General features: G+C 64.2%; 2 protein-coding genes across 2 annotated transcripts; both read left to right on the plus strand.

The window, feature by feature from the left end:
- Window positions 1-4,106: 4,106 nt before the first annotated feature.
- Window positions 4,107-6,437, plus strand: CRYBA2 (crystallin beta A2; the record flags this gene model as incomplete). Its single annotated transcript, XM_082313267.1, has 4 exons — window positions 4,107-4,267; window positions 4,670-4,811; window positions 5,845-5,987; window positions 6,290-6,437. 4 exons carry the CDS (start codon window positions 4,107-4,109, stop codon window positions 6,435-6,437), a joined length of 594 nt encoding a protein of 197 aa, XP_082169393.1.
- Window positions 6,438-10,123: 3,686 nt separating this feature from the next.
- FEV (FEV transcription factor, ETS family member) lies at window positions 10,124-14,730 on the plus strand (the record flags this gene model as incomplete). The annotated part of the gene is made up of 3 exons (XM_082311473.1): window positions 10,124-10,128; window positions 11,661-11,779; window positions 14,178-14,730. The coding sequence occupies 3 exons, from the start codon at window positions 10,124-10,126 to the stop codon at window positions 14,687-14,689; spliced, it is 636 nt and encodes a 211-aa protein (XP_082167599.1). The 3' UTR covers window positions 14,690-14,730.
- Window positions 14,731-15,096: the final 366 nt, after the last annotated feature.

Below are 15,096 nucleotides of genomic sequence, written 5' to 3' on the forward strand. Positions count from 1 at the left end.
AAGTAGTATTGGGGACCCCAGCGAACCCCTCAGCTCTGGGATTAGGGGACCCAGCAAGTGGGGGTTTTGGCTGGGATTTACTAATCCTGGTGTGGCCATGTTCAGAGCAGCCCCGAAGGGGAGATGCTTGGGGAGGGAAAGGGGGTGTTTGCATCCTTGCCGAGGAGGATCATTTCCCAGGGAAATGAGGCTGGGGGAGAAAGGGGAGGAAAAAGGAGCAGTGGGGCTGGGGGGGGGGGGGCAACACACTGCCCCTGATCTAATCAGCCAGACCCTGCAAATAAAAGCCACCTGTTTTGGCCCTGGCAGCAGGAAGCCATCCCCAGAACAAACAGAGCACCAGGCAACTGGGAGAAAGACAAACAGGGGCCGGCACCAGCTCCATCTGCTCCTGCTCGGCCCAGCCCCTGGACCTCCAGCCCCTTGGGGTGACGGTGCAGCCCCCAGTGGGGTTGGGGGCAAGGAGAGAGGGGCTAGCGGGGCTCAGGGGTGGTGGCCAGGGCTCAGCCCACAGCATCAGCCAGATGCAGGACTGCACACAGCTGTGCTGGCCTGGTCAGCTAGCCTGGATACTCATAACAGCAGTGGGAAAGACAGTGTGCTGCCATGAGCCCCAGATGTGTCCCAGATGTGGCATCAGCATCAGGATGCCCGGGCAGCACCTGCCTCACCTCCATCGGGGCTGCCTTTCAGCCTGCTCAGCTCCCCAAGCCGTGCACCATTCCAGGACCAGCACCTGCACAAGGCACGGCGTATAAACCCCACAGCCAGGGACCACGGCCCAGCATGGGCTGGGCTTGGCATGGAGCACTTGGGCAACCCTGTCCTCCCACTGTGCCCCGGGGCTGCCGCCCGCGCTGTGCCCGGTGGCACCGAGAAACCCGATCTGTTTTGCTAGCTCAGGGAACAGGCTGAGCCGGGAGCGACGCAGGGCCCTTATTAAATTAGCCTATGCAGGAGGCCCTGGGCGAGCGCTAACCAGCTCCCAGAGCCAATATTAGCAGCTGCCCTTGAGCAGAGTCGCTGCCTGCCCCCGCACCAGCCTCCCCCCACCCGTGTCCCCGGCCAGGCAGGTGTGGCTGGGGGCTGGCAGGTGACCCAGCCCCGGGGATGCTGGCTGGTGACAGGGACGGTGCTGGGAGATGCCCCAGGGAGGCCGGGCTGCGTCAGCATCCTGGGGTACAGGGGAAGGGCCCTCGGCACAGCCCCTCGTGGGTGACCCCCCTGGATCCACTGTCCCCGGACGCGGCTGCAGCTCCCCTGTGGCTGCCCCGAATGTGCCGAGCGGGGGGTGAGGCACATCTCAGTCTGTGGGACACGCTGAGAAGTGAGGAAGGGGCACAGCCTGCATCTGCAGGGGGGGGTCTCCCCTGCACCCCCCACCAATGCTTTTATCCAAAGGTTTGTATGGGGGTGACTGAGCTGCCTGCCTGCCCCTCATGGCACAATGCCAGCGCCCCATAGATCCTGTAGCACGCTAACCTGCACCCCACACACCTTATAGACACACCCCATAACAGCCCGCAGCATCCCACATATCCTGCGGTGCCCCACGCCCCGGGGCTCTGTAATACACCCCACAGTGCCCTGCACCCCATAACCCCAGACTGCCCTCACCCCCCATAACACCCCAAACTAACCAGCGCCCCATGCCTCTGCTCACACAGCCCAGGTGAGGGGCGGCAGCAGCGCTTGGGGGACCCTGCAATGTGCCAGCTCTGCATCTTCCCCACCTTCCCCAAGGTGTTGGCTTCCCTAAGGGCTGCCCAAACCTGTCCCCCAGCACTTTGAGGGATGTCCCCAGGCCACCGGGCTGCATCCCGGGGGTGTGCTTACCTACATGCATCCCCTTCCCTCCCCCGGGAGCATCCCCATCCTTCTCTCCATCCTCTGCTCCCCCAGGCAGCTCCTGGGGGGTCTCGCCCCCCGCTGCTACGAGCACCCAGGGCATCGAAGGCTGAGGGTCGCCTCCCCAGCGCCTGCCCCCGGCCAAGGGCCACCAATGTCCCTTAGCTGGAGCCAGCTCCAACCGCTGCCAGGCTGCACCCTCTGCTGGGACCTGCAGGCATCGGCGCAGCCCCGCACCGAGCCTCGGAGCAGGGAGGGAAATTGTGCCCTGAGCCTTGTCGAGCCGTGGCGGGGGACACGAAGAGGACCCACGAGTCCTGCCCCCAGCCTGTCCCCGCTGTCACCCCCTCAGTCCCCAATTCTTGCTGAGAACAGGGCAGAGATGCCAGGCGTCCTAACACCGCTCCCAGCTGCCCGCGCTGCACCCTCCATCACCGGCGCTGCCAGGCTCTCTTGGGATGCTAACCCTGAGCTCAGGACCCCCAGGAGGGCTGGGGTTTTCCTGGGCAGGTTTGGGGTGCTCCGGGCCGGCCCTTGCCTGGAGGCCAGTGTGGCTCCTGCCCAGCTGAAGGTGGGGAGTGCCCAGCCTCACTGCAGGCTATGCAGGGATGCTGCAAGAAATGCTGCTGCCAAGAGACCCAGGATTTCATGGCTCAGCAGGGCACCCTTCTTCCTTTCCAGCCTGTGTTGGCCTCATCCAGCCCAGGTCCTCCTGGTGGGAGGCAGTGGGGATGTCTGCATGGCACGGTGCAGTCCCAGGCAGGGCCAGCCCTGCTGCCCAGGTGAAGGACACTGCCCCAAAGCTGGTCCCCTCCCTCTGTGCAGTGTCCCCTGACCAGGTGGGAGGGGTGCGGGAGCACAGGGAGCCCTTTGCCAGGCCAGGGGACATGGCCGGGGCATTGCAAGTGAGGAGCGTGTAACTGGGGTCCATCAGTGCCCGGTTTGGAGCCAACACAGGAACCTCTGCAGGGTGTTGCGCATCTCCAGAGCATGGATGGACCAATCTGTGGCTGTGCCAACACCTCCTCCACCCCTCTTGCTCACCCTAACCTTCTCCCACCCCGCACGGAGCCCTGCCCGTGCAGACTGAGGCCCTGCCCTGCCCTGCCAGCTTGGGACATGCAAGGCAGAGCCTGGCCGGAGCAGGGACCCGTGGTGGCAGAACCCCACGGCAGAGGGGGAGATGCAGCCCCAGGCGAGCCCCACATCCCGGTGTGAGGCCATCAGTGCCCCTCTGCTCCCAGCTGGCAAATCCCCGCTTCACCCTGGCACCTCCTTCCCACCAGCCTCAACCCTGGCAAATGCTGCGGGTGCCTTGGGAAAGGCTGGGTCCCTAATCCCTGGGCCAAGCGGGGACATTGTCCGGGGGCAGAAAGGAAAGCGGCGCGTCAGGCCCTTTGCCCATTGTGCCCTGAGCCCCTACGCAAACACAGCCCAGCACTTTCATTGTCAGCCCTGTGTGGTGCGGGGGGGCCGCTCTCGCCACACTGCCTAACTGGAATGGACAGCCGGAGTCTGGGGTGGGCGCACACCCCGTCCCCCCTATCCCCTACCTGCTGACACAGCGCCCTGCCCGCCTGCACCATCGGCACTTCGGCGCCCGCCTATAAAGGGTGAGGGGAAAAGCCGGCGCCGGCACCACCACCTTCGCCTCTGTGCCCTGCCGACCAAGTAAGTACCAGGCTGTGAGCCCCCCAAGCCCCCCACTTCACAGGCGCTGCCACGCTCCCCTTGCGCCCCACACCAAGCCCCCCCCACCCAACGCACACTCTGGGGAAGGGCAAGCCGCGGGGTGCTGGTGGCACAGCAGGGGTACCCTGTGTGGGCAGGAGGGATGCTGGCACCCATCTTTGCAAGAGCCGGGCTGCTCTGCCCCAGGGCTGCACCCCACACCCATGTCTGAATCGGGGTCACTCCTGCCCCCCCCTGCACTGGGTACAGTGCCACCGCGCCCAGTCCACCCCAGGAGCCATCGCAGGGAGCTTGGGAGCAGAGAAACTGAGGCAGCCCCGGGTACATCACATGGAGAGATGGGGCATTGCAAGTGCCCCCTGGAACTTGGGGGTCCCCAGACAGAGATCCCCCAGCACCAAGGGAAGGGGAATCCCCTGTGCCAGCCTGGGAGGGCGAGGGGCCGGTGGCTCGGGATGTGCGAGGGCAGCACAGGCTGGGTGGCAAGCAGCAGGGTGGCGGGGGGCTGATGGTGGACACCTGCCCAGGGTGATGCGTGGGGCTCTGCCAGCAGCCGAGCGACCCGCATGACCAGCAGCGAAGCCATGGACACCCTGGGGCAGTACAAGATCACGGTGTGGGAGGAGGAGAGCTTCCAGGGCAAGCGCTGTGAGTTCCTCATGGAGTGCCCCAGCATCATGGAGCGCGGCTTCCGCAAGATCCGCTCCATCAAGGTGGAGTCTGGCCCGTAAGTGCCCCGCCAGCCCCGTGCACCTCGCTCCGGCAAACCCGCTGCTCCCAGGGGACTGTCGGGGAGCCGGGACACCCAGGTCCTTCCTCGGCTCCGACACAGCCTCATTGTGCGACCGCCCTCCCTGCGCTCCTTGCATGGTGCCTCAGTTTCCCCACCTACAAAGCAGGGAGACCCTGCCAAGCCGAGGCGTGGGTCAGAGGCAATGGTGTGGCCCTGGGGAGAGCGGTCCCACTCTCAAAAGGGATTTTTGCTGCTAGGAAGGACCCCGACCTCCATGACAGACCCGCACCCTGCCAGGACATCTTCATCCCCTGCGCGGGAGGGAGAAGCCAGCCCTGGGCTGAGGCCGGGGGCTGTGTCGCGCATCCCTGAGGGCTTTCCTCCTCTCCCCTCCAGCTGGGTGGGCTTCGAGTACCCCGAGTACCAGGGGCAGCAGTTTATCCTGGAGAAGGGTGACTATCCCCGGTGGGAGGCCTGGAGCGGGAACAGTGGCTACCGGACCGAGCACCTCCTCTCCTTCCGGCCCGTCAAGTGTGCGGTGAGTTTCGGGGACACCACCGCCGTGCGTTCGGGGCAGGCAGAGCCTCCCCCTGACAGCCCAGCATGGAGGGAGATGAGGGACAGACAGGAGGATGGGTTACATGGGACGTGGGATGGGGGGGTGAGGCACGCACGGAGGTGCCATGGGGTGGAAGGGTGGCTGCGCCCACTGGCTCCTGCCTCCCTGCCAGGATCCTGGGATGCTCTTTAGGGCTAAAATTTAGGCTGAAACACTGTCCCAGTTCCTTCTGCTTTGTGCATTAGAGAACCACCTCCCAGGTTTGGGTCCCCAGGCCTTGTGCTGCCACCCCAGATGGGTGATGGGGTGAGCAGAGAGGGGCCGGCAGGACCGCAGGGATGCTTGGGGTGCGGGGTCCGTCCCCCCGCCTGCCTGGGGTACCCGAGCCGTGCGCAGGCAGATGCAGCCTCTATCACTTCATCTGCAGAGACACTGGTGCTCGCAATAGCGGCACGTCTGTGCCTCCGAGCGGGGGGTCCCCCCCCAACTTTTAATAATCACCAGGCAGATATGCTTGGGCTTTAATAAAGGGGATGCGATAAGATCACTCCTTACTGGCAGGACTGCTCCTCGGTGCAGATAGATGCGCGTGGGGGCTGGGCACGGGGGACAGTGCCGCATCGCTCAGTGTCCCAGCAATTAACCCCTCAGTGCCCAGCACCCAGCAAAGCCCCACAGAGCTGCTCTCAGCAGCCTGCCTTGCCCTGCAACCCTCCTGCAGCGTGCAGGATGCTGAGGGCAGGAGCCCGTGTGGGTGCAGAGGATGTGGCCGCTGTCATCCTCACTGGCAGCTGTGCATTGGGACCACAGGGACATGGGAGCCGCATCCTCTGGGCAGCCCTGGGGTGTCCCGCTGAGGGGGTGCCAGGCTGAAGGACCTCCCCATGCCTTGCACCAAAGCTGGACATGGTCCCAGGCCTCCCATGGTGCCTTGTGTCCCCCTGATGCCACATCCCCTATCCCTGCGCAAGCCACCCCATCCCCGCTGACCCCCAGCTCTCTCCCTATGCAGAACCACAACGACAGCAAAGTCATCCTCTACGAGGCGGAGAACTTCCAGGGGCACAAGTTTGAGCTGAGCGACGACTACCCCTCGCTGCAGGCCATGGGCTGGGGCAACAAGGAGGTGGCATCCATCAAAGTGAACGCTGGAGCGTGAGTCCGGGGGGCTGGCGGAGGCCGAGAGCAGGGGTTTGGCAAGCACCTCCCTCCTGCATAGACCCAGGGATGGGAAAGCGGGACCCCCAAAAAGAGGGGTGCCTGCCTGCTCCCCTTCCCTTGAAAATCCAAGCTGTGGGATGTTTTCTGTCCCTCCCCTCCCAGGGCAAGCAGAGGGATGGGATGGGATGGGATGGGATGGGATGGGATGGGATGGGACGGGATGAGACAGGATGGGATGGGAGGGGATCGGAGGGGGGGATTTGGCCCAGGCCTCTGAGCCAGGGGTCTGCCTGCAGGTGGGTGGCATACCAGTACCCAGGATACAGGGGCTACCAGTACGTGCTGGAGCGGGACAGACAGAACGGCGAGTTCAAGAAGTACAACGAATACAGCAGCCAGGCCCACACCAACCAGATCCAATCCATCCGCCGCGTCCAGCACTGAGCAGGGGCAGGGCTGCACGCCCCGCAGCCTCCGGGCTGCCGTGCAATAGACCTCTATCCGGTAGCAAATAAAGGCATTTGTCAAAAAAAAAGGGTGCTCCTGCCTCTGCTCCTCGGGGGGCTGCCAGGCCCGGGGTCCCCCCTGTAGGGTGGGAGGCAGGGTGTCTGCCCCAGCCCTGCTGTCCCCAGCTCCCAGCAGCTGGAAGGGGTTTCCCTTCCCGAGGTTGTTTTGGACCCGTGGCCACCTCCACCCTGGGCTGAGGTCTCTGCACCTCACCTGTGGTCCGTGCACAGCCGCTAGAGGGGATGCAGAATGGTTCCCATCCCCATGATACTCCGGCTGGGGAAATGGGAAATTACTGGGAACTTACTGGACTTACTGGGCAAAGAAGGGGCTGGAGCCGGGACGGGCTATGCAGGGGCGTTGTGCCCTGGGTCCTCCTCCCAGGCTCAGCGCCAGGGAAGGTGATTGCTACAAAGCCTGTGAACACGAGGTCCCCTTTCTCTGCACCCCGGTTTGGAAGAGAGAGGGGGGTCCCTGTCCGCTGTGGGCCTGGGGAGGAGGAGGAGCGTTGGGGTCCTCCTGTGGGATGTCTGCCACAAATGGGATGGCCGCAGCTGGGGCACTGGGGCCCTGGCTTATAGAGCAGGCGTACAGGGGTCGTGTGGGGTGCAAGGGACGGGCAAGAGGTCCTCGGGGCAATGTCCCACAGCTGGCAGGGGGCCCAGCTCACTGCTCCCAGCACCCTTAGGGTCCAGGTCCCCCACCCCCAGCCTGGCCCCGCCAGCACATCCGTGCCAGCATCCGGCTCCGGCTCCGCCCGGGCACACCGGGAGCACCACCCAGCTTCCTCCTCCTCCTCCAGCACCCTTTCCCGGCCTCCTCCTCCTCTTCCATCCTGCTCCGGCACCCTGCGCCCTCCTGGGGCGCGGGCCTCCGGTCCCGAGGTGCTCCCCGCGCCCAGGACATCCCCTTTAAAGCCACAGGACGGTGGAACAGTGCTGGGTGGCTCGGACACCTGGATCCCTGGATGCCCATCCTGCTGTAAGCACACCTGGCCTTCGGGCTGTGGGTGCCCCAAAAGGGTTCTGGGAGACTGGGAAGGACTGGTGAGTGCACGCCCTGCACCCAGGGCTGCACAGAGACCCAGCCCTGGCGTGTGTGTGAGCAGGTGTGCTGCACGCGTGAGCTTGCACACGAGTGTGCACGCAAGCGTGCCCATGCACATCCCCTCTCCCCTTGCGCCCGTGCAAGCGCCCCAGCACCTTGTGCATCCCCATCCCGCAGGGTGTCCCTGTTGCGGGGTGCACCCCAGCCCTCCCTTGCCCCCTCCGTGTCCCCGCTGGCCCCACCCCGCCACGGCCCCACGGCAGCCAGCCTCTCCCCCTGCACAAACACATTCCTGCACACCCGGCCAGGCTGCAGCCAGCCCAAGGCCACGTCAGCTCGGCTCTGCTCCACGTCGCCCGCACACAGGTGAAGTTGTCCTGGGCACCTGCACATAGGGCTGCAATGTTGGGGGCGGGTGGGGAGCTGTGGGGGTCACAGCAAAATGTGGGGTCTTTATTGCTCCATCCTGGGGTGGGGGGAGAGCGCTGGGTTTGGGGGGTGGGGGGCAAACTGCCTGCTTGCAACCAGAGGGACCTTCTGCTGCTGCCAGCTGGGTGTTCCACATGGAGCCCCACAGACCCGAACCCGCATCTCCCAGATCCCCCCTGGACCCGAAGACCCATCCCCTGGCTCCCCCATGGACGTGGGCCCCTGTTCCCTGGATTCCTCGTGTACCCTGCCCACCCATCCTGTGGGTCTGCCCCAGCACCCCCGTGTCCCAGCTCCCTCATGAACCTGGGGTCACATCACTCAGGTCCCCAAAGCTCTGCATGGGCACAGGGCTCCCCAGCCCCTGGGACCCCACACTCCCTGCCCCTCTGCACCCCTCACCTCCCAGGCTGCCCAAAGCCCCCAGGCCCCTCACACCCCCCTGTAAGCCCCCCTACCCACTGGCTTTCCCAGGGACCCAGGGGTCCCCATCCCCAGTGCCCCTCACAGCCCCCTATCTCCAGCTCCCGCAGCCCTAACCCTGCTTCTCAGGCTGATCCCAAACCATTCCCCCCACTCCAGGCTGATGCGGGGTCCCCCCAGCCCGGGCCCCCCCACTCCATGCCCTCCACGATGCAGGTTTGCTGCAGCAGGGTCCTGGTCACTGGGGCTGCCGGGGGGGTTAGAGGGGCTCGGTGGGTCTGGCCCCCTCCCCACCTCACCCCGCTGTCTCCGGGGCTTGTTTTCCGTTGCCTGCGGTTTGTTCCAGTGACTCAGGCAGCGAAAGCAAGTCTGGGAGGCTGCGGAGCCGCTGCTGGGAGAGCTGCACTGGGGAGGGGGCTGGGGAGGAGAGGGATGGGGGGCTGTTGGGCTGTACAGAGCTGGGACACCCCGCTGCAGGGTTCAGGGGAGCTCGGGGGACAAGCTGGGGGAAGAGAAACTTTTTAAGGGCTGTTACATCCAAACAGGATTGGTGGGAAACTGGGGGGGGAGTACCGTGGGCTCTGCTCATGGCTCCCCCCTGACATCATCTGCTCTCTGTCCCCCATGGAGATGTGCAGCAGGGGTGGAGCACCCAGAACCCAACTCAGCACCCGTGGGACCCTGTTTCCCAAACCCTTTGGACACTCCCACCCAGGAGGAGCCATCAGCCTGGCTGGGCTGTGGCACCCCAGCTGAGCGTTGCTCCCCGTGGGCTGCAGCTTCTTCTTACGCAGGGCACATTTTGGCCGCAGTATAAATAAGAACCATGGGTCTGGCATGGCTGTGTCCTGGTTTCCATGGGATTCACATCTCATGATGATCACTTTCAAAAAATTTGGCTAAAAGTCCGGCGTGAGAGCTCATCCTTTTACTAGACATCAATGGAACGCCGCAGGAGAGGTCATGGGCTGATGGGCAGCTTGGCTGTATGCCATTGGACTCGTGGAGAAGAGTTGGTGCCCACTGCTGCCACACTGCCTGGCTGCGTCAAGCTGTGGGTGCCAGTGCAGGGTCCGCTCTAAGCCGGGGGTCATCTTTGATGGCTCTGTCCCCGCAGCCAAGAGCAGACCCACGGCCGACACCCCGCAGCTGCATGTAGCAGCTGGAGCCATGGGTGATGGGGAAAAACCTGGCCAGATGTGTCTTTTGGGAGCCAAGATCACCCCAGACCCTTTCCCTGTTACAAGTTTCTCCCTGAATTGGCTCCCCCATCTTCACCACACCCAGGGCTACCCAGGACAAGCTGGTGGAGATGGGGCCATGCGGGTTTGGGTGGGTGTTGGGGGTCACCCAGCTTCTACAGGTCCTAATAAAGATGGGCAAGAGATCGGGACAGGGCTGAGGACCCCAGGATGGTCACAGGCTTAACCCTCCCCGAGGCAGGGAGAAGCCAGGGAGGTGGCAGAGCTGTGGTATGTCCTGGTGCCAACCGCTGGAGGTGCACTTACCGACCCTGGAGCTCTGGGCAATGTAAAGGGACCTCAGCATCGGGGTCCTGGAGCTGGAGGGATGTGGTACGGACAAAACTGACCCACCCCAGGGCTCCGGGACCTGCAAGGGGACCCCAGGACTGTGCTGAGGACCCTGGAGCTGGGGAAGGGGCAGGCAGGGAGCCCCACAGCCAGCAGCATGGGTGTCTCGGAGGGACAGAGGCAGGCGGGACGATGCCGTACGGTGAGATGCGGAGGGCCCAGGTGAGGCCGGCCGTGCGGGTTGGGGAGCGGGACGCTGGTGGCCGCGCGGGTCGGGGAGCGGGATGCTGGTGGCGGTGGTGGGAGGCCAGGCCCAGGCAGTCTCCAGGCAGTGTCCGAGCCCCGCTTCCAGCTGGGATGGCAGCGCCGTGTTTGCGAAGAGTTAAGGAGGCGGAAGAGGCAGGAAGCGGCCCGAGCCGCTCTCCATAGAAACCCGCGGCCGTGATTAAAGTCTGATGCGGACCCGATAGCGGGGGGGGGGCAGCGCCCGCTTTAATTACAGCGGAGGAAATTGCTGGAGCCGGGCCCCGAGCCCCTGCGAGTTGCCTGGAAACTCCCCCCACCCCCGCCTCCCCCGGCCCCTGCCCGTCCCCTGCCCATCCCGCTGCCATTTATTCGCCATCAGCTGCTCTCTGATAAAGTGGAATAATAATAATAATAATAGGGGCAGGAATATTAAAACATGCAGCCCGCGGGCCGCCCCCACAGCTGCCATGAGACACGGCGCCGGAGCGGTGCCCCTGCTGCTCAACATGTACCTGCCAGGTACGGGCGGACCCCCCCGGCTGCTGCCCCGCCGCAGCGCCCTGCACCGCACAGCACCCCGGCCCCCGCCCGCCTGCCCCGCCGCTGCCCCGCGGCCCCTCTCTGCCCCGTCTCCCTCCAGCGCCCAACCTGCCTTCTCCTCTCCCTCTGTCCATCCTCCCTTCCTGCCCTCCAGCCCCCCAACCATCCCTTCCTCCTTCCTTACAGCCGCCCTCGCAGACTTCCAAGCCTGCACGCCCGTCCTCCCTTCCATCCTTCATCCGCCCACCGTCCCCGTCCTTCCATCCCTCCATCCACCCTTCTGTCCTTCCAACCCATCCTTCTACCCACCCACCCTTCCCCTGCGCTTCCATCCATCTTTCCACCCCACCCACCTGTCCCTCCATCCCTCTTTCTGTCCCCGCTACCAGCCATCCCCTCCATCTACCCTCTGTCCCTTCCATCAGCCCGTTCTTCCACCGTCTTACCCATTACCTGCCCTTCCTGCCATCCTTCCACCGCTTGCCCTTCCTTCCCTCCTTCTTCTTATCCTTCCCCCCATCTGCCCATCCATCCACCCATCCTCCCTTCTGTCCTTCCATCCACCCACCCATCTCTCCTTCCTTTCATCCACTTCTCCATCTATCGCTCCTTTCCCCAGCCATCCACTCCCCGAACACCGACACCTGTCCTTTCCACCCGCCGCTCCTGCCACCCGTCCTTCCACTCCACCCGCCTCCTCTCCCTCTCCCCCTGCCCCGCAGCTCTCTCCCTCTCTCCCTCTCTCCTCCCTACCCCAGCCTGTGGGATTTTCTATTCCTATTTAAAAGCTTCCCCGGCTCCGTCGGAAATCGGATTTCCTTTTTCCTGGACGCGTTTCCTGGCTTCGTCGCGGCGGCGGGGCAGGCGAGGGGGAGCGGCCGGGGGCTGCGGGGAGGCTGCCCGCGGGTGGGCGCCAGGGGGTCGCGGTCCCGCCTGGCCCCAGCCCCCCCCCCGCACCCCCACCCGCGCCCCTTTTTCCCCCCCCAGATCCCGTCGGGGAAACTTTGTTCAAAGACGGCAAGAGCCAGGCGTGGGGGTCCCTCAGCCCGGGCGTGCAGAAAGGTAAGAGCACCGCTGCCCCTTCCCTGGGGGCTGGGGAGCAGGGACCCCCCGGGGCACATACACCCTCCCCTGTCCCGCAGCCCTTGGGGACCCGTTCCTGGCACTGCGGAGCCCCGCTCCCTGCTGCTGCGGGCAGCTTGGGCTGGGAGCATCCCACTGCCAAATCCCACCGGGAGAGTGGCCGAGCCCCGACAGCTGGGAGCCACTGTCATGTTGCGGCGGAGGGGAGCAGGGTGCCCACTGCGCCCAGCCCCCCAGCACCCTGCAATGGGGTGTGGGGTCCCAGCTCGGCTCCCCCAGGTGCTTCGAGGACATCCGACGGGGAGGGAGCTGCCAGCCAGCCCAGGAGCTGGGGGGGCTAATCCGGGCTAGGGGGACCTCGGAGCAGGGGAATGAGGTGAGATACCACCCGGGAGGGAGCTGCCGGTGCAGGACTGGGGGCGTGGGTCGGCTGGGAGATGGTGGGTCCCCGGGAGCCAGAGCCATCCATCTGGGTAAAGCCATCCAGGGATCCCGGGGATCGGCCATGGGCTGGCCAGGGAGCAGCCTGGAACCTGCTGGGGAGCGCAGCAGGGCTGGTCATCGGGCGGACATGGGGCCAGCGCTGCGGTGTTTGGGCCATGTAGCTTGCCTGCCTGGCAAGGAGACAGGGGTCAGGGGGTGGTCTGAGCAGGAAAAGGGGAGCCCTGGTTTAGGAGTGTGAGGGGGGGCAAAGTTGGGACCGGGAGGGGCCGTTTTGCCTCTGCTCTTCGGACTCTGCCCTAGCCATCCTCTGCGCGCTGCGCTGCATTGAGAAGGACCTTTTTGGATTCCTGGAGCTTTCCTCAAGGATCTGCTGGGTGCTGCAGCATAGCACCCTGCGGCAGGCAGGATTGAACCTCACCATCCCACCCAGCTGCACCCCCCCCCAACACCTCCTTGCACGGTGGGGAACCCCGTGGGTGGGGGATAGCAGGAGCCCAGGGTGGGAGCTGCGGGGATGGGGAAGAGGCGAGGGCTGCGGATGTACCCTAGAGAGGAGAGATCCCCCACCTCGGTACCAGGATGGGGGATTTGGAAATACAACACCTTGGAAAGACCTGGGCTCGTCTGCCTGGCTCGGGATGTCTGAGCAAGGTTTGGTGGAATGGAGATGGATGGGGAATGGCCATTCCTTGCTTCTTCCAGAGCAAGAATTGAGGGCACCAGATAAAATAGGTGGGTGTGAAGCAAGCAGGACAAGGTGGTTCTTTGTGGGAAACGTCGCTGAGCTGTGGGACTGCCTGCTGCAGGTGTCGTGGGTGCTAAACCGCTATATGGGACCCAAGCACCTTTAGGCAAAACAGTGGCAGAAAAGCACAGGGAGGAGGATGAAGTGCAAAGGCTCTGCTCTGGGAAGAGCCTGTGCTGCAAGGGCTGGGGTCGGGAGCAGGGGTGTGCAGGGGGTGCTGCTTGGGAGGGAGTGGGGGGGTCTAGGTAAGCGCAGGGCTCCTCTGCAGGGTGGCTGGGTCCCAGAGGTGGGACTGCTCGTCACCCCAGTGTCCAGGGACCCTCTCCTCTCCTCACCTCTGGCCAGACTCAGTGGAGCCAGTCCTTGTGCCTCACCATGGGCATGTCCAGGGGTGCCAGGCTCCTGTGTGTGCACAGCCTGGCACAGGGGCATCTTGGGCACCCACCAAGGGTGCTCCTCAGTGCAAGCTGCGGGTGCAATGGCCATGGCTCAGAGAGGACAGTTTTCCGCTGGAAATAAGGAACACTGGTGCCTGATTCAAAGCCACAGCAGGTTCTGCCCTGTCCTGGTCTCTCCTTCCCCTATACCTGCCTGTGCCTGCCAGGGGTGCAGGTCAGAGCAGTGTTGCACCCCGACTTCAGCTCACCATGGAGACATCCTTGCAGGGCACAGCGCCCCTAGGGATGGGCAGGGGCTGTGCTGTGACACCAGCCCAGTTTCAAGCAGAGGTGGCAGTGGGGAATACTGGTGCTGGGATAGATGTGAGTACCGCCAAGATACCTCCTTCTTGGGGCTGCAGATCAAAGAACCAGACGAGATTCTCATGCCAAAGCAAATCAGCAGGTATTCACCTTCAGTGGGGCGTGAATGAGGGCGGGAGAGATGTGGGGAGCCTGGATCCAGACCCACTGCAGCCCGTGTTGGCCTCTGAGCCCTCCTACCCCTATCCTGAGGTGCAAGGGCATCTTCTCCTCCTCTTGCTTGGGGGGCAGGACAGGGTAGGGATGCTGCATGACCTCATTACCATCTTCTGTGTCTCTAGAGCAGGGAAGATGCAATGAGGTGCATCTGAAACCTGGGTCCAGGATGGGGCAACATAGCAGGAGGTCAAGGAGACTGGGGCACATCCTGCTCTGCTCCTTGTGCTCTGAGAGGGAGCTTTAACCTCTCTGGGCCCCGGCCTTGCAGGCAGCGGGCAGATCCAGCTGTGGCAGTTCCTGCTGGAGCTGCTCTCGGACCGGGCCAACCTGAACTGCATCGCCTGGGAAGGCACGAACGGGGAGTTCAAGCTGATCGACCCCGACGAGGTGGCACGGCGCTGGGGCGAGCGGAAGAGCAAACCCAACATGAATTACGACAAGCTGAGCCGGGCGCTACGCTACTACTACGACAAGAACATCATGACCAAGGTCCACGGCAAGCGCTACGCCTACAAGTTCGACTTCCACGGGCTGGCGCAGGTGTGCCAGCCGGCCGCCCCCGATCACACCCTCTACAAATTTCAGGGCAACCTGGCCCCGCTGCCCTTCTCAGGCATCTCCAAACTCAACCTCATGACCTCGGGGGTGACGCCAGCCGGCTTCTCCTACTGGCCTGGCTCCAGCCCGTCCCTCTATCCTGGGCACGGGCTCCAGCCCTCTGCCCCATTCAGCGCCATGGCAGCCTCCCACCTCAACAACATGAACAACCATTACCATTAGAGGCTCGGCCGTGCCAGGCGGACCTCCCCGTCCCTGGCAGCGTGGGGCTGTGGAGCTGGGGAGCTCGGCAGGGAGGGGTGGGGGGTGGGATCATGCCCTGCTCTCGGTTGTCCCCTTTTAGATTTGGAGAGTGACGTGGGGGGGAAAGGGGTGTTTGCAGGGTAGCTGGGTTGGTTCCCTGATGTGGGTGGCTGGAGGAGAGAAGCCATCTAAATTTAGGGTGAGGAGGGATCCATGATACTGGGAATGGATGCAGATACCTAAAGCAGGGTGTGAATGGAAGAAAAGACCATGGGTTCTCCTCCTGGCAGGGACCGTGCCCCCCCTTTCCTTTGCAACATGCCACCCACCCCATAAACGTCCTTAGCTCTGCCCTCAGCCTGTGCCTGCCCTCCCCTTTCCCTGCA

Source organism: Platalea leucorodia (assembly GCF_965183815.1).
Source record: "Platalea leucorodia genome assembly, chromosome: 5".
NCBI lineage: Eukaryota > Metazoa > Chordata > Aves > Pelecaniformes > Threskiornithidae > Platalea > Platalea leucorodia.